The sequence below is a fragment of the Gobius niger genome (assembly GCF_951799975.1).
Source record: "Gobius niger genome assembly, chromosome: 18".
Classification (NCBI taxonomy): domain Eukaryota; kingdom Metazoa; phylum Chordata; class Actinopteri; order Gobiiformes; family Gobiidae; genus Gobius; species Gobius niger.
In genome coordinates, this window is record NC_136869.1 from 10,781,125 (window position 1) to 10,800,001 (window position 18,877).

Below are 18,877 nucleotides of genomic sequence, written 5' to 3' on the forward strand. Positions count from 1 at the left end.
ACACCAGAGGAGGCAACAGGACGATGGGAGAGTTGGACTGTTCAATTTTGCGAGCTACAGTCAGAGCTTTAGGAGGACATTTGCTCCTGGGGACATCGTTGGAGTTCTTCAAAATTGATGCATATGAAGAAACGTTTCGGCGATGGATCGATCGAAAACATTTCTCATACTGAGCTGGACTGTTTTCATTTGAGCTCTGAGTTTTGAACCAAGAAAAGATCTTATTGGCCACTGGTGGTCGTCATCAGTTTTTAACAGCTGGACTTTTTTTCTTTCCTAAACTGGATTTATTGATGAAGAAAGCTGTCCTTGGTTGGTAACCTCCTATTTTATTTGATCATATTATTATTTCCAAGCCTACTACAAGATGAACACAAACTTATGTGTTGAATGAAACTTAATTACCTTTTTTTTTTTAAGGCCTCCCTTCACCTGTTGCCCTAATTTTGAAAACCAAGGCACTTATTTTCCACTTATTCTCTTTATATTAACTTATGAAGATGTTTGATCGCACCATTTTCTGTTGGTTTTAACGGTCAGAGCTATTCAAGTTTTGCGCTTATTCTGAATCGACAAAACTGAATAAACTTTGCCTGTAAGAGCTTGGCCATAGAAGTTTTTTTAAATATTGATTTTAATAATTATTCAGTACCTAGGCTACTTTATAGTATTTGGAATGTTTGAACTACTTCTACTACTTCTAACTACTTTCTTCCTCATTCAAAGTCTCTTTGAACTCGAGAAATCGCCATTGTTCGTGCAAAGGAAGGGCCGGGGAAATGACGGGGGCACAGCTCCGTGACATCACAGATTTACGGTCCACGGCGCATCTCTTTCTCCCTGTTTATTTTCCCCCGTTGTTTGGTCGAAAGCAGGAAGTTTATTGTCCGGTCTGATTACGCAGATATTTACCCTGGCGTTTTGGGCTCATTTTGTCCTCAATCGTTCGCTTTTGTTTGGATTCTGCCTCAGGAAACTACTGCCTCTCTAGATTACGCTCCGAAACATTCACGTCTTATCTCAGCCAAATTATGGTACAGAGCAGTTGGATTCCTCTGTGGGGGATTCCTATTATAGACCTGTTTGGTTGATATTGATTGCAGTGATTTTGAAACTTGCTTCTTCATTCCCCGCAGGAGTGAACTTCAAGGAGGTGAACGAAGACAACAAGCAGAAACTCTTCGGGGAGATCTACACAGCCATCGACACATTGGCCTTCACCTTTGGAAATGTGTAAGTGTAATGGAATAGGCCGACTTCCTTTTTAAGCTCAAGTTTTGATTTCTCCAATACAGCTGTGTTTTTTGACCTTTTTCCTGAACCCGCTTTGTGGATGACTATCTGTGTTTTCCTACAGTGTGTCTGACTTCCTTATGGGCGATGTAGAGAATGGATCGGTGTTGGGGCTGCCCCTGACTAAAAGAAGCAGGGTAAGAGAACTGACACAAACGAGGCTTTATAGTAAACGCAAAACGCTGCTTTTAGTTGAATTCAATTTGTGCCACTTTGGAATATTTCTTAATACACACAGTTTTGAGTCATCCTGTAAATCCTGTTCACTGTGGCCATTGTGAATGTGTGTTCATCGTGGCACCGTTGATATGCAAACACGCCATTAACTGAAAGTGAAAGCTTGTCTTAACTATTTTAAACTGACCAGCCCTCACTCCTTATTGTCTTTTCTTTACAAAGACATTATTCTAATAATCAAATGTAAAATATCACTGCTAAGGTACCTAACAGAATGTTTTTTAGCCTCAATTAGCACAACCGAGCACATTTTCTTCAGTTTGGCTTTACCGAAGTCTAAAAGCTTAAAAAAAAAAAAAGGATCAAAATAGCGACAAAATGAGGATGAAAACACAACAAAAAGGTGACAGAAAAGCGTCAAGAGCGTGTCGGAAAAGCTACAAGAATGTAATACCAACAAGGGTGAAAACACAACAAAAAAGTGAGAAAAAAGCAACAATGAAGTGAGAAAAAGTAACTCAAAACGTGATGAAAACGCAGCAAAAAGCAACAAAGAAAGCAATGAAAAAATGTGACGACAAATTCAGTTTTGTCGGACTTAGCTTTCAAATGTTCACTGTTGCTCCCCAGTCGAGAAGCTTTTAGATTTGGGTCAGGTTGAACTGGAGAAAATGTGCCCGGTAAGAGCTTAATATAGAGATATATATTAGCTTCAGCTTTTTGCTTGAACGCAGCCAGTCACAGAGGTGCAAACTATCATTCTCAATGCACATGCCTTCCTATATAAAGTTTTGTTTTTGTTGTTTTATTATCAAAGTATTAGAAAAATGAGCAGCAGTTGCAGATGTTAGTGCTGATGTGACTACTTTGTTCCACCTCTGTTGATCCATAAACAGAAATCAATAAAGGAAGCGCCGCACAAACCCTCATATTGTTTAAGCCAAAGATATGAATAGTCACCCACACCACACATACAGTTCAAAGTTCATGTGAGCGCTTGCAGGTTGACGCATGTCCCTAAAATAGTTTCCGCTCACACAGAATTGATTTGATGCATTGTGGTTTTCCTGCCCCTCGTTGTATAACTGCTTTTGAGGAAGTCAAATTTCTGATAAGCTAATTTTAACAAGTGTTTTTGAACCGTGTCTTCAGCCTTTAAAGGGGAAATCAAAGTCATTGTGTTTCGTTTCTTATTCCAGTCTTTTGAGAACCTCTCCGTGGAATCTGGAGGATCCGGTCCCGAGAAAGATGATCCGCCAGGTAAAAGGAAGCTTCATTTCTAACACACGGCTACTGTACTCCCGCTCCGACAGGGCCCAAGGGCAGAGCGATCCAGGAAAATCTCTTAGAAGCGTTTACAAAGCACAAATAGTTATGGCTGGGAGATTGTACGTTAAACTATGAAAGAATAGGAGCCTTGTCTGGGAGGTTATATGAGGAAGAAAGAGCTTTAACTGGATCAAGTGTAGTCATCTAAGCTTTCACTCAGCTGCAGTTAGTCACTTAATCCTTTTCTTAATCATGCATCACAGTTTAGCATTGCTGACTAACTTGCTCTATGATGTGTCGGGTCACATTGCGGAGGAGTTGTAGTAATTGTGGAGGTTTTTATAAGTTTATAAGTTATAATTGTATGGTGACGAATTGGAAAAAGGTCATTTACATCCTCACCCTGTATTGCACTGTTTTCTCTCATAGGACCATCTCCACCAGTGCGACCAGAAGACGTCGACAAAACATTGCAGAGACAGGACAGTGGAGTGGAGTCTGCGCTGCTCTACGCCAAAGCATGGTCCAAGTACACCAAGGAGCTGCTGGCCTGGGTGGAGAAGAGGCTCAGCGTGGGTAAGACGAGCTCCGTTGCAACTGTATGTTATAATTCATTATAGGGCAACAACGGTAATGCATTGCTTTAAAGTTCAGTGTCAACTTCAAGGCTGTTCGTTTTACAAGAAGCCTATATTGATAACACTATCTTTACTGGCTGGATGCATACACTGGTATGTCTACAAAACTAAGGTTCATGTGAAAGTGATATTACTATGACTACTACTGTGCTTTTAGTGTTGCTGCAACTGTGTACTGTGTACATTTAACCTTACCACCCGCCTTAACCGAGCGCATTTCCTCCAGTCTGGCTTTACCCAAATCTGAAAGCTTCTCGATTAGAGTTTACAGCTTCTAGACCAGAGTGATCGTAACTTTTTTGTTGCCTTGTTGTCCTCTTGTTGTCACATTTTGAAGAGTTTTTTGTGTGTGTTTTCCTCTTTTTTTGTAGAGTTTTCGTAGGGCTTTTTTTTCAGTGTTTTTGACGTTTTTTTGTTGCTTTTTGGACTCTTTCTTTTGTCGCTTTTTTATCACTTTTTGTGGCTTTTTTATCACTTTTTTGTTGCTTTTATATCATTTGTTGCTTTTTTTATCACTTTTTTGTGGCTTTTTTGTGTGTTTTTGTTGCTTTTTGGGCACAGTTTTGTCAGTCTTTTTAGTCGTGTTTTTGACGCTATTTTGACACTTTTTTCAAGAAGCTTTTAGATTTAGGTAATGCCAAAATTGGTTCAGGTGGGGCTTAAGAGGTTAAATATTATTTGCATGATGGAGTTTTGATATACAGTAACGTACTTAGTGAATCTGCACAGTGTTGCACAGTTCTCATCTACTTCTTTGTACATATAAACTTTTTATATTTTGTTGTTTCTTTAGTTTACAGTGGAAACTTTTCGCAACAATTTCCTGTATCTAAAGAATATCTATAGTTTTTTTATGACTGAAGTAAATGGGCTTGTTGTTGTTGCAGATATCGAGTGTGCCAAGAGCTACGCGAAAATGGCTGAATCTGCCAAGGTGCTTGCAAGTCAACAGGTATTATAAATTGGGTGCCGCCACAATAGACGTCAATTAAAATGACTTACTTTACCTGTTGGTGTTGACTTCCTTGTATGTTTGAAGGAATTCATGCCCTTTCGTGAGATCTACACAACCGCCTTCAAGAACGACGTCGAGTATAGTCAGCTGGTACTGCAAACGGCGGCCATTCTGCAAAGCCACAAGTTCATCCAGGTATTTCTTGAAAGATCTTTAAAGGGGACGTGTCATGCATTATCGAAATCCTTGAGTTTTTTAACCATAAAACATACAACCACAATTTTGCATGACACGTCCACTTTAATGAAATCTAAGTATGACTGGCAATATGTTGTGTGTGACTGGGTTCATTGAGCGCTCTTTTGTTTGTTTTAGCCTCTCGTGGCCCGAAAGAATGAGCTGGACAAACTACGGAAAGAGGTCAAAGAGCAGTGGCAGAGGGAGCTAAAGAAAATGGTGAGTTGAGTGCCATTTTAAGTGCTTAGACAAACATGAAAACGATCATTCTTAGCTATGTCAGCAATTCTGATCGGTAGATACTAGGAGGAGAATGCCTTTGAGGGTTTAAACGGCCTTATAAAGCCTGGTATGCGGAGCCGTGTAAATTGTTTTGTCGTAATTTTTTTGCAGAACTAATTGCATATTTGTCACATGAGCGTTTATGGACAAACCGTGTTTTTTATCCCCCCCCCAGAATGAGGCGGACAGTGCTTTGAAGAAGGCTCGGCTGCTGCAGGCCCAGCGGCAGGAGGAGTACGAGAAGGCCAAAGGGTCTACGAGTCGCCTGGAGGAGGAGCTGAGCGGGACAGGAGGGGCAGCGGGCGCCAAACAACTGGAGAAGAGGCGCAGGCTGGAGGAAGAGGCTCTGCAAAAGGTCAGTAAATGTGGTATAGAAAGAAAAATATTCATATGTAAAACTTAATTATGTTACATATTGTCAGCCTCCTTGAGAAAGTGCCTAAAAATGAACACACTGCTGTATCTTTAGACATCACCGGCTCTGTCTTCAGGCTTGTTACAACCATAGAAACACCTTCTGTTCTAGTCATTCTTAAGAGGAATTGGCATATTTTTTTCCTATTATCCCGAAAACCTTAAACTATGACTGCAATTATACAATGAAGCTAACAAATGTTCAATATTTTGGCTTATCACAGTCTGCAGATGCAAGGCCAGATTGATATATTCCCGAACCAGTTGCACAACCATCCACCTTTTGGATTCCAGTTGATATTTTTATCACAGCAGTATTTTTGCTTGCATTGTTTCTTATTTATAGACTACTTACCATATTATATTTTTTTTTTACTAGGCATTGAGTACAGTAGTAGCCCACATAAAACCATACTGTCTTTTCCTATGTTTTTTTAAGAGTTATGTCCAAAATGATCGTTTAATTTACTAACAATGTCCTGTTTTGTTCAGGCGGAAGAGGCCAGAGAGCACTGCAAAGCCTGTCAGGTGGATGTCGGAGTGAAGAGGGTCGATTTGGCAAACACTAAAAGCGTCATCGTCACCCAAGTCAGAGAAATGATCTCACAGTGCGACCTCACCCTTAAAGCTGTAAGTTTTTATTTGATCATAGATACCTGTTTCTATTGGTTGATACAGTTAGGGCTGGGTAGCATAAAGCATTTTTTTTATTTTTTTCATACCAGTACTTTACTTTACTTACCGATACCTGAACGATACTTTTTCCGATACCTACTGTATACTAAAATATTTGTCATCTAGATCCAGAAACCAGAACAATAATAGAAGATCTGCAAATTTACAATATATTTACAATAATAATGGGGGGAAATTGTGGCAAAAATAAGGAAACATTTTGTAAAAAATAAATAAATAAACACAAAAAAAAACATGAGGGAGAAAATATGTCAAGAATTGGGTGGAAATGGGAAAATAAATGCAGGGAAATTGGGTGAAGAAAATGTAAAAAATGAGCAAAAATGAGGGGAAGAAACAACAGAAAATTGGGAAAAAATAAGAAAAAAATGTCTAAAAAATAAATAAAAATGGGGTAAACAGTGGAATAAAATTTAAAAAGCAATACCACACTGGTGTCGTTTAATGGTACCCATCCCTAGATACAGTATATTAATTTAAATCTGTTTTTGATGCCCTTTTAGGTGACGGTGAACTGGTTCCAGCTTCAGCAGGCGCAGGTGGTTTCTCTTCCGGTCAACCATCAGAGCCTGTGTGAAAATGCCAAGCTTTACGAGCCGGGACAGCGCTATATTGACTTTGTAAAGAGTTTACCCACTGACGGACCCCGGCTGGAGCCCCACTCGTTTGAATCCACCAACACACACAGCGCAGGGTGAGGCCAACAAGCTAAAAATGCCATCGCATGTGACGCTGTGTAAACATTACAGTACAAAATACCCCCAGATCTCTTGTTCATTTATTTATGTTTTGGTAGTGTCAGATCAGATCAAGGAAGTGACTTTTTTCTTTTCACCTCTTTACTGTACTCCGCTTTTAGAGAGGTGGAGTGATCGAGTTTGTTTTGGAAAGTGTAAAACAATCGAGTGGGTCAGAGCTTCCTGCGGAAACGCTCTGGTCACGGGAGAGAGGAGCAGGACTAGTCCCACAAAATCCATTCCAAAGTGACCTTTTTAGTTGTTATTGCACATTATGACCTTTTTCTTTCAAAACTAGGTTAAAACAGCAGACCTCTGTTCAGTTATATTCCTGGCAACAGTGTTTGGCATTTAGTTGAAATGGCCCCTTTCTTTTTGAGATGCTTAGTAGTACCTCCAAAAACAAGTCTAAAACAGGCTTCCCGAGGTTAAAAGAAAAAAGAAAATAGTGTCAGAAGACTCTGAACTAAGGCACCCTTTGACAAGAACCTAGTCCAACTTTGCTGTGTCTAAACCAGTTTAAAGTGGGAACTAAACCACGTCTTGAGTCCTAATAATCGTCATTATTGCAATATAAGGTTTCACAAATTGATCGCAAAATCATTTAAGTCTTCAACTGACTTCATTAAGCATTTTAGGCTAACACAGCCTAAAACAAAACTCTTACCCCCCCTACAACAAACAAAAGAAAACACAACAAAAAAGCCACAAAACAGCAACAAAATAGTGATTAAAATTCAAATGAGGCGTTACTCTGGCTTTTCGGCTGTAACCTTTTAGATTTGGGTAAGGCTGAACTGCACTTGGTTAAGGTGTGGGTTAAGCACAACTGCCACCTTAGGGTTAGGATTAGGGTTAAGGTTAAGCTTACAGCCTATATGCCAGTGTGATACCTAATTTGAAAGCCAAGACCTTCTAGTTTCTCAAAATATGTGTGAGATCTGTGTGAGTGAAATACAATTTACGTTACATTTGTCGTTCTTAACCCTAATTATATCTTGATTAGGGTTGACTAACCCTAACCCTTCTGAAGCGGGTAACAGGTTAAGGGGTTAAAATATTACAAATTCATAAAGTTCAGTTTTAATCAGGATTTTTCTAATTTTGTACAATTATAACCTTGTTTGACAATTTGATAAAAAAAAAAAAACTAAAGTTACACCGTGGCTAAAAATAAGAAAGACTCACGTGCGTATCGGTAGAGTTGACATTGTAATTTTCTTAACCCACCCATGTTGGCATTTAGTCAAAATTGCCACTTTCCTTTCGAGATGCTGGACTCAGATTTGCGGTAACACACACACACATCAGCCGCTTATGAGTGGGCGCTTTGTTCTTGTCGTAGTTTTCCCTCTTTATCCCCGCCCCCATCTCTGATCTCAGTGATCAAAAGGATTCAGCCTGGGAGAGGGGAAATGAAATTTGGTTCACAATAACACGTGCGCAACAGGTCACCCTTTGGTTAAAATTAGACGTTTGACCTACATTTTACATACTGTGGGATAAAGTCAGGCCCTGACGTGTGACATGTGACTCTGTGACTCTAATGAATGGCCAGGGCTTGAGCCGGTTCCCAGTCTATCATCAGCTGCTAATCAACGCTAAGCCTTCATCAATTGCAGTCTTTGATGGAGACACAGGGCTGATTATGGGATTTAGGAGCCTTTACATGTGGATTTTTTTTTAAATTATTTTACATTATTTGACTTAGCGCTTGGTAATGGCAATAAAAAGGCACTGTACCTGATTTTTTTTTTCTAGATGTGGAACAATATTTGTTTTGTAGTCCCATTGTTGTTATCAATCCACCTTGCTGTATACAGTGGGAATAAAATGTATGTCAACTCTTGTTTTTCTGCCTAAATTGGTCATAAAATGTGGTCTGATCTTCATCAAAATCAAAAGAATTAGTGAACAGTGTCTGCTTAAACTAATGCCACCCAAACATTTACACGTTATCATATTTTTATTGGCCATAACAAGTAAGCATTCACAGGACAGGGAGCAAAAAGTAACTGAACCCAAGAATCTCACTAAACAGTTATATAAAGAGGAATGGTCTAAGATTCATCCTGATCGTTGTGAGCGTCTAATCTGCAACTACAGAAAAGCAGTTATAGCTGCAAAAGAAGGATCAGCCAGATACTTTATACAAGGGTTGATAGAAAGTTGTCCAGGCCCTGAGGCAACAAAACAGCCCCACTCCATGATGCTCCCTGCACCGTACTTCACAATAGGGCTGAAAGATGTATCGTTGTCGTATCGATATCGAGATATGAACATTCAAGATATTAATATTGAAAAAGGAATATATAAACGATTCTCATGAAAAAAAAAAAGCAGTCTTTTGTATTATGCTGTTTGTTTTTCTGAAAAATGCTTGGTTTTCACCAAACCCGTAGTTACATCGTAGCAAATCAATATCCAGATATCTGCCATGAATATCGAGATGAAATTTTGTCCATACCACTCAGCCCTATCACAGTGGGGATTGGGCTTTGATGTTGTTGTGTTTATTAGTGTAATATTTTGTTAGTAAATGCTGTGGAGCATCCAATTGCTCTTCGCAAATCAAAGTTGAATTGTTTGGGTGGCCAAGGCTTCTACAAACTGTATTTATATAGAATATTTTACAAGCACTTACCATGTAGGTGTATACAGTACAGTAGGTGATAACATTAAAAAATCTGTCACAAATGATTCTAAAAAGTATTGGTGGATTTTTCCCAGTATTTGTGGTCATCATATTATTATTCACTTGTTATTGTCTCTCTCTCCCACAGTGTTACTTACACCAAGCGGTCGCTCAGTGGCAGCCATTCGTCCCACAGTAACCTGTCCCAGAACTCGGTCACCTCTGACATCTTAAGTCCAGATGAAGTGGACAGTCCCTCCAGTGCTCAGCATCCCAAGATTGCAGAGAGGAGATCCAACAGCAGCGCCGACATCCAAGGTACACAACTGGAAAAAATAATCTAATTTTGACCATAAACTTACCTGGATATTACTGTATGTCCTCATTCTCAAACTTAAAAGTATTGCAACATTTTTCCCAACAGTCTTCAGCGCTTAGAAAGTAGTGCATTGAGTCATTAAGATCCATTAGGGCTTGCCAATATATTTAACGAATCATCACTCAAGATAATAGATAACATTGTTTTTACAAATATTAAAGCTGTCAAACCGTGTCTCGTTTCTGTCTTGTGTCTAGCCCTTCGGATGCAGGCGCCTTATCGCCCTTGGACGTCGACCAATCAGGGCGGCGGGATGTGCAGCGACTCCGAAAGCGCCGGAGGCAGCAGCGAGTCTCGGTCTATGGACTCCCCAACCGCCAGCCCGGGTAAATATCGCATAAATCCTCTGTTTGACACTAATTAGATGTGACGAGCAGACAAGACACAATTACACAATCGAAACATACACCGTGCTGATAGAGGAACACAGTTTATCAACTTAAATCTCACACGCCTGCCGCTGCCGAACGTTTTTTTCCAAATTCTTCATGTGCATGGACTTGTCAGAAAAAACCTGTCGTGCAGCTAATCCTTGTAATACTAAGTGCGTTGGGCTTGATGTCATTGATAAAACAACCACAGTGGGACATTGCTCACTGTTTCGGTACGTGCTCCCGGGGCATGTTCACATACTTACAGTGAACTTGGTGTTCGTCCAGACGTTGCCATGTCATTTGGGAATCTAAACTATATAGCAACACATCCGTGATGATTGTGGGACATTAAGCAACTGTACAACAGACTCAAAACAACAGTGCTGACCTTGCAATTCGATGTGTCAAGTGGGGATTTGCAGCAGAGGGGGACCAAATTGTGGTTTAGGTATTACTGGTTGGTTTCAGATTTTTTTTAATGAAGCATTTTATACAGAGCTAGAATACTGATGGAAAGGCAATGATGGGGAACTGTAGACCACTATTTCATTCTGGTTCAGTCCTATCTCAGACATACATAGTCTGAGAGTCAGTTGACTTAAAGGGACTATACACAGGGTTTAAAAATGTTAATAGTAAGTATTTTCATCCCCCTACATGTTCCAGCCATGTCCTAATGTGTAGAATGAGCTCATACCTGTTCACCACAACTGCCTCTAAAATCCTGCACTGTCACTCAAAAGGTTGTTAATTCGGGTCCGAAGTGCCGTCATGCGCGAGCTTAATATAGAGGCTGCAGTTACTCCTGAGGTAAGACCTGAGGTGGCAGTAGTGAGCCTAGTCTCTTTAACCTGTTAACTTCCACCTGAACCGAGCACCTTTTCTCCAGTTCGGCATTACCCAAATCTAAAAGCTTCTTGAAGAAAGTGTCAAAGTAGTGACAAAAGCGAGGATGAAAACGCAACATAAAAAGGCGGCAAAAGAGCGAGAAAAACGTGCCGGAAAAGCAACAGAGCGACAAAAATGTGACTTAAGAGCGATGAAGCAACATAAAAGCCACAAAAGAGCAACAAAAAATGTGACAAAGATGTAGCAAAAAAACAGTGAAAACACAATAGAAAAGGCGATCCAATGAGACGAAAACATGTGATGAAAAACGTGGCTATTAAGCTCTCCAGTTGGGAAGCTTTTAGATTTGGGTAACACTGAACTGGAGAAAATGCACCAATATCACCAATATCTTTATAGCAATTGTACGAATTTCTAACTAAATGAAATTGTGCTGTTAAAAAGAAGGCCCTACATTTGTTCAGAAAGCTCCTCATCACTCACCCCCCCACTGTCAACAACCACAGCTATTCCGGCATGAGCACCTTTAATGGGTATTAAAATCCAGTCAGTTTGCAAATCAACAGACTGTGAGTAGAAGTGTGAATCGCCGGCCATCTCCTCAAATTTGACTAACAACAACACGGACCGAGACCACACCTCAAATCCGAGCATTAAATTCAGAAAGCTGCCTCAGAGCAGTGGTCAGTTTGTCAAGCAGTGTGGAAAGTAGCAAAAGCCAGAAGGAAAGGTATTTGCAGGAGTCATGAAGATCAACGTGTGGACTTACTTGTGTGTTGTGCCGTACTGTGCAGGGGACTTCAAGAGGAGGCTGCCCAGAACCCCTTCCACCGGGACAATGTCATCTGCCGATGATTTGGATGAGAGAGAACCTCCGTCCCCGTCTGACAATGGTGAGTGGCACTGACTGGAGGCACGTGACACTTATGGAAGGTTGCATCAGTGGTTAATCAAATATTTGAGCAGTAAGATCAATCTCAATCAAAACATAAACACAAATATCTTGTCTCTATGGGGTCTTTTTCTGCACCGAACTCGATTTTTTTTTTAGTTCTAACCCCTAAAATCATGTTTGGAAATGCATGTGATTTTTGTATTAGTTTAGCAGTTAATATTTCAGTCAAACACCCCCGAATTTGTTTAACCTCTTACCTGAACCCAAATCTAAAAACCTCTCGACTGGAGAGCAACAGTGTAATGCCTCATTTGAAAGCCTACAAAAGACCTACAAAAGTGATCAGAATTTCTTTGGCGTATTTTCGTCTCTTTTTTTGTCACTTTATTAATCGAGTTTTATAGTTGTTTTTTGTCGTGTTTTCACCATGTTTTTGTCACTTTTTGTTAAGCTTTTGTCACGTATTTGGCACATTTTTTGAGCATTATTGATGTGTTTTTGTCTAGTTTTTGCCATGTTTTTATCATCTCTCTCGTTTTTTTGTCACTTTTTTATCGAGTTTTTGTTACTTTTTCATTGCTTTTTTGTAGCGTTTTCGTCACGTTTTTGTCACTTTTTTCATCATGTTTTTGTCACTTTTTTCATTGCTTTTTTATCGTGTTTTCACCATGTATTTCTCACTTATCTATCGAGTTTTGGTCACTTTTTTGTTGCTTTGCCAGCACAGTTTTGTTTTGTGTCAAGAAGCTTTTAGATTTGGGTAAAACCAAACATGCTCTGTTTAGGTGGGGGTTAAGAGGTTAAAATCTACAAAATAACATCAATTTAGCACAAAATTGCAGATGTAATCGCACTACTTGTCAGATAAATGTATACAGCCCTGTTGAACATGTACTTACAGTATGTGCTAACTTTCATATACTGGGTTTGATAAAGTCTACTTCTTACATAAGTGCACTTAAGTCTCGTATTGATTTAGCACTTAGCATCTCAGTCTGTTGTCATTGCTCTTTGATTTATTGTCATACACATTCTAACCTCTTATATATTACAATGCACATGCTGTACATTGCTGTTTTCTTATGTAATTCGGGGACAAAAGTTCACAATGCTCCCGGTGTCCCTCGCAGGCTTGAATGACATAGTAATCGAGACTGCCAGCTCCCCGGGACCCTTTCGGAACGCGCAGATGTCCAAGGCGGCCCAAACACACAAGCTCCGAAAACTCCGCGCCCCGTCCAAGTGCCGAGAGTGCGACAGCCTGGTGGTGTTTCACGGGGCAGAGTGCGAGGAGGTAACCAAGGTTTCTTTTATTTTTTCCTATGTTTTTTTTTTTTATTTTATTTTTTTTTTATGCTAAAAGAATCTCGATCCCCCGCCTGGACGCGAGAGGTGTCCACACAGGCATTCAGCGGATTTTGAAGCTTTAAATTGAACATTGCCAAACGCTGCGCACAATCGCCTCTTTCTCATTCATGTCGAGTCGGAATCAAGCGAAAACAAAAGCGGCCGGACCACCTCGCGTCTCATCAAAACAAGCCAATAAAAGGGAAAGTTGAATCTGGCCACAAGCGCGCTCCACTGGGACACAAAATGCACCCACCGCTCTCAGCATTGTGAAGGGGCAGGGGAAACTGAGGACCTTTTGTGCATCTCCCAAAGAGTCGCCGCCGATGTCCCTTCCCAACTGTTTATTTTAGCTTCGAGTTTCTGTCCAAATTTCATAAAGACAACAACAAAACGGCGCAGGAATTCCTGAGATTATGCAATGGCCCCTTTTGCACGCTGACGAGTGACTGACATAGGAATGTGACCAGAGCTTATTATTATACCGAGCGGTTTCAAAAAGGTTACCAGTCTTCAGCTTATGGTTTTAGAGCCATATCCTTCTGTCCACACACTAACTGCATTCATATCTGACAATGCAATTCTCCATTTGTCTGTGTCTAGTGCTCGTTGGCTTGCCATAAGAAGTGTCTGGAAACCCTGGCTATTCAATGCGGGCATAAGAAGCTCCAGGGAAAACTTCACCTCTTTGGCATTGACTTCACGCAAGCTGCAAAGAACTGTCCGGACGGCATCCCTTTCATTTTAAAGAAGTGTATATCAGAGATTGAGAACCGGGCGCTTAACATGAAGGTAAATTTACTCATTTGAAACGGTAACTGAATGAAGAATAACTGTGTCATTTGTACTAATAGCTTTTTTTTTTTGGTCTACTTGAAGGGCATCTATCGGGTCAACGGGGCCAAATCGAGGGTGGAGAAGTTGTGCCAAGCGTTTGAAAATGGCAAAGATCTGGTGGAGCTTTCCGAACTTTACCCCCACGACATCAGCAACGTACTCAAACTGTACCTTAGACAGGTGAGCTAGAAGAACGTCTTTGTGTCAGGGAAGATCAGGGTCATCCAGGAATTATCTATGGGTCATGCCTGCATACCAGTGACATGACGCCATCCCCAAATTAGGTTCAGATATGTATATATTTATATATATAAATGCTAACCACATGATGCTTTACATATTCTTAATAACCTGTAGTTATTCTCATGGGTTTCCCCAACTCCTAATCTTACTTTTTCTGAAGTGTCAGCTTTGTCAGCTACTGGCACAACAATTGAGCAGCCTCTAGTATGAAGTATTTTAAATGTTGATTTGGTGTTTTGGATGGTCTATCTTGAGTTAGAGTTGCACAACGAGTACGTTTTTCCACTGCGATTGCACCGAGATTCATGGCATTACTTATGTACAAGCTTCTGCACAAAGTTATGCTTTTAGTAGCTTCCATCAGCCCCCTGCTAATACTTCAAATGCTTATTTCTAATCCTGTCTTTCTTGTTTATTTACTCTACATTCATTTTGTTCTTCTCTGCAGCTTCCAGAGCCACTCATCCTGTTTCGTTACTACAACGACTATATCGGTTTGGCCAAAGAGAGCCAGAGAATCATTGTGGAGGAGCTGGAGGCTTTGAGGCTCAGTCCCACTCCGGTGCCCCAGACCCAAGTCAGTGTAGAGCTCAACAGAGCCCTCTTCAAAATAAAAGACCTCCTCAGACAGCTGCCACCCACGCATTACAAGACACTGCAGTTCTTGATACAGCATCTGCACCGGTAAGAAAAATAAAGAACCAGCAGAATCTGATGCTTTTATTGCTTTATTTCTGTGTTTTATGTTTATGTTTGTTGTCTTTCTTTGCTTACAGCGTCACCGAAAGATCAGACGAAAACAAAATGACCGCCAGCAATCTCGGCATCATCTTCGGGCCGACCCTGATCAAACCCAGGCAGGCGGACGCGGAGGTTTCCCTGTCCTCTCTGGTGGATTACCCCTATCAGGCTCTGATAGTGGAGCTCCTCATTCGCCACTATCAGATGCTTTTCGACACCCCGCTCAGTCCCCTGGGCAGCAGCTCGCCCATGGAGATAAAGGGCCGGCCGAGACTAACCCCACGGGAGAAGCAGCAGCAGCTGAGCCGGCATTCAAAGTCAATGGGAGACATTAAAGAGGTAAGACAATGCCGCGTAGTTCAGACAAGACAGGTTAATTAGGGGAGGTGATTTATGGCGTATTAAAGGAGCTGGGATGGGATTAGAGTTAAGTAATGGGATTTAGGTAAATGAAATTGGGATAATTAGTATTTTACATGTGGTAGCAACACTTTTCAATTGTTTTGTATCAGCAATACAAATACAGGTGCTCGTCATATAATTAGAATATCATGGAAAAAGTGCATTCACCTCTGTTATTCAGCTTAAACTGTGAAACTAATATATGATAGACTCATTACATGCAAAGTGAGATATGTAGCCTTTATTTGTTATCATTTTGATCATTATGGCTCACAGCTTGTAAAAGCCCAAATTAAAAATCTCAGAAAATTAACATGTTTTAAAAACAGACTGTAAGGAATAATCATCAAAATGATAACAAACTTGATGTCACTTTGCATGTAGTGAGTCTATATGATATATTTGTTTCATATTTTAAGTTGAATAACAGAAGGGAATGCACTTTTTCATGGTATTCTAATTATATGACAAGCACCTGTTACTACTTACACAACTGAAGTAGCCATTTTAGTGTGGTACAAAATGACTACCAAAGTAAACAGTTTTAACCCTGATAACTGATTGGAAGCAACATTTGATACATATACATTTTTACGATTTATTAAAGATAAGAACAGAAGGTAATCACAGATGTTGCCACAGAACATTTTGTCCTGTTGCAAATAGAGAACGAAATGTTTTATTGCCACAAAGTGTGTTATATTATGACTAAGAGTTCTTTGTTTTGTTGTTCAGCAAAGCTCCAAGGTCTACAAGAGGCATTCCTCCATCATTCCCTCTTCACACCTCCTGGCTGAAGTCCAAGAGAGCTCGCCAAGCCTCGATGGGAGTGACTTTGAGCCTGGTATGTGTTAGCAGTTTAACAAATACTGGATGCAAATCATCTATCTTTTTCAACTGAGGGCGTGTGCTTCTTATTTAATTACATTTGAAACGTTTCAGCACATGCCCAACTTGCAACAAGTAACTAAACGTATTAAGTGCATTAAGATATAGAGACTTATTTGTCAGGAATGTGGTTGCTAAGCCCAAACATGCAGTCTTTGGAATATTACGTATCTATGGGAGGAAATACAAACTGTATATCCCTCCCATAGATACTACTCACCACTTTGTCAGTAGAAAATCCATTCAAGGTGAAAATTCAGAATACCTGTGCTAGTCGGATTGTCGACATGCTTGCAGACAAACATCCCCCCAAAAAGATGAACATCCTAGATTTAAAAACCCCCAAAATGAAATCACAGTAGGACTTTTCTGATTAAATAAGGAAAAATGTAATTCCCTCTAATGCATTGTTTACATACTGCATTTTAAGATGAGAAATTAGTTCCTTTTATCAAAAAGTGTAAAAATGTAAAACAGTATATATTTTGATTCCAGATCGAAAGTGACCGATTGAACTCCCCCTATACATTTTTTGCAGTAATTCAGCAATATTGGACTGTTTGTTTTAGGGAGTTATTATTCTGACTAATTCTCTTGTTCTCTTCTTTCAAAGCTGATGACGTGGACTCCTTCAACGGCATCTTGTCCTCCAGTGTCCCCGATGTCCCCAGAACTCCAGAGCGAGCCCTGAGTCGCTCCCAACACGTCACCGTAACGAGGGTCCAACTCCGGCACCCGCGCAGCAAGCTCTCCTCCGGGATCCTCACGCGCCCCGTCAGCATGCCCCCCGAGCGGATACAATCGGACGACAGCCAGGACGACCGAAGCTGCGCCCAGTCCATCGAAGAGGTCGACGAAACGGAGGCCACCCAAGTGCGGACTGTGTCGTCGCATTACCGCCGGACATTTATCGACACGCAGACTCTGAGGAGAACTTGGGACAAACAGTATAAACACCACGACGTGTCGACTAGATCTGTTAAAATCGTGTCTGCGGAAAGCACTGAGGACAGCAAGCTGGACTCTTCGCAAACCATTTACCCCAATAGACCTTACTCCATCGCAGTGCGGCCCAGCAGGAGTTTAAAACGGGACGACAATGTAAAAGGCAACCATATTTCCAGTGGATTTAGGGCGCCTAGGACTCTACAGCCTCCCCCGGGAACTTTTTACAAGCCCCCGTCTGTGAGCAAAGTGTTGCAAAAATTCAATTCAAGAAACAGTGCAGAGGATGAAGACGAGGACGACGATGACGAAGAAGACGAAGAGTTGGGTTTGGAGATCGAGGTTTCAGTGGACGAGCCCCTCGAGGGGGAAGAGGACATTGAGGTGGACCAAGCGGCCTCTTCGGAGTCCCTTAGTCCGAGTCCGGAGGAGCTGGGTCCAAACCAGACCAAGCCGGTCTATCCAAGACTCCGGACGCGAAGGCTGCAGGAAGTGGAGCACAGAGAGGCGCATTTTGTGTGATGTGTACGGACTTTGTTTGACGGACAAGCTGGGAATATTCGCTGTTGCTGATGAAGTTGGAATAATAATAATAGTGTGTGTTTTAACATAGTTTCATCAGGTCTAGTGCTGCAGAAAATAAGAAAAAATGGCAATATTCAAGAACTGTCTTGGTCATATTACCATACCAAAACACAGTACATTCTCCGAAAATCATGAGCAATTTGACTTTTTGTCCGATCAGGACAAAAACAAGACTAAATGAGGAAAATTAGGACTAAAATTTAACCCCAGCAAAAATCTGTAAAACTCGAATGAAAGGCCCATGTGATTTTTGCAATATCTTGAGTTTGAGGGGGTTTCTACTTTGATCCTAGAGGTTTTCCTGTGGCGACATTTCAACAAAGTCCACGAAACTACATTTTGAATGACCATAGGCAGATACACTGTTTCCATACTCACTCCAATACATGACGAGAAACAAAGCGTATTTTATTCCAACTTTACCGGCAACAGTGCGTTATCTGTTGAATCCTGCACTGACTTCAGACCAGATGAATTGTGGGCATTGTTATTTGTATATTTTGTATCATTGGTTCTCAAAAGGACAGTATGCACTTACAAAGCGGTTTATTATAACTATTCATTTCATTATCAATCATTTGTTACATTTTACACTCTGGCGCGCTGTCAGAATATTTATAATCCTCCTTTTTTTTTAAATGACCTGTGCAATTTTTTATTACATTTGATTGTGTATAATTTGTAAATAGTTCACTCGTTTTGTCGATATTTTTGTCTATATACCAAAAAAGTATGTTTCATCACAGTAGTGCATGTAGCTGCAACAGTGTAAAATATGAAAACATGTTTGATGCACTTACCTGCCATACTTTCACATTAGTATTATGAACTGTTACATTTGGGTTATAACTAATCATTTTGCTCATAACCTTTGTTGAATTTGTTACATTCAGTGCTGAGTAACAAGCACAAGGCATTACATTTAATTCATCCACTGTTTTATACTCGTGTGTCAGCTAAAAGGATCACACTTTCAGGACTTCAGCGCGGCATTGTCTCGCTTTTACACATGTATACTGTATGTATGTAGCCAAAGTTATTTTTTCTGATTTGTACCAC

General features: G+C 40.5%; 1 protein-coding gene across 2 annotated transcripts in view; it reads left to right on the forward strand.

Annotated features, from left to right (window-relative positions):
• The window catches only part of arhgap29a (Rho GTPase activating protein 29a), a 43,745-nt gene extending 25,776 nt beyond the window's left edge, over nucleotides 1–17,969 (forward strand). The window contains exons 1-21 of one of the 2 annotated variants that reach the window (XM_079576563.1): nucleotides 11–312; nucleotides 1,137–1,233; nucleotides 1,358–1,430; nucleotides 2,670–2,730; nucleotides 3,169–3,315; nucleotides 4,265–4,329; nucleotides 4,417–4,527; nucleotides 4,708–4,788; nucleotides 5,027–5,206; nucleotides 5,758–5,895; nucleotides 6,465–6,655; nucleotides 9,482–9,651; nucleotides 9,910–10,038; nucleotides 11,730–11,828; nucleotides 12,961–13,124; nucleotides 13,781–13,969; nucleotides 14,057–14,194; nucleotides 14,706–14,941; nucleotides 15,034–15,337; nucleotides 16,136–16,244; nucleotides 16,902–17,969. In XM_079576563.1, coding sequence (XP_079432689.1) covers nucleotides 294–312; nucleotides 1,137–1,233; nucleotides 1,358–1,430; nucleotides 2,670–2,730; nucleotides 3,169–3,315; nucleotides 4,265–4,329; nucleotides 4,417–4,527; nucleotides 4,708–4,788; nucleotides 5,027–5,206; nucleotides 5,758–5,895; nucleotides 6,465–6,655; nucleotides 9,482–9,651; nucleotides 9,910–10,038; nucleotides 11,730–11,828; nucleotides 12,961–13,124; nucleotides 13,781–13,969; nucleotides 14,057–14,194; nucleotides 14,706–14,941; nucleotides 15,034–15,337; nucleotides 16,136–16,244; nucleotides 16,902–17,755 — 3,555 coding nt within the window. In that variant the 5' untranslated portion in view covers nucleotides 11–293 and the 3' untranslated portion in view covers nucleotides 17,756–17,969. Of the gene's footprint in view, nucleotides 1–10; nucleotides 313–1,136; nucleotides 1,234–1,357; nucleotides 1,431–2,669; nucleotides 2,731–3,168; nucleotides 3,316–4,264; nucleotides 4,330–4,416; nucleotides 4,528–4,707; nucleotides 4,789–5,026; nucleotides 5,207–5,757; nucleotides 5,896–6,464; nucleotides 6,656–9,481; nucleotides 9,652–9,909; nucleotides 10,039–11,729; nucleotides 11,829–12,960; nucleotides 13,125–13,780; nucleotides 13,970–14,056; nucleotides 14,195–14,705; nucleotides 14,942–15,033; nucleotides 15,338–16,135; nucleotides 16,245–16,901 lie in introns of those variants that run through there. The other variant, XM_079576562.1, reaches the window with a different exon arrangement.
• The last annotated feature ends 908 nt before the right edge of the window (nucleotides 17,970–18,877 follow it).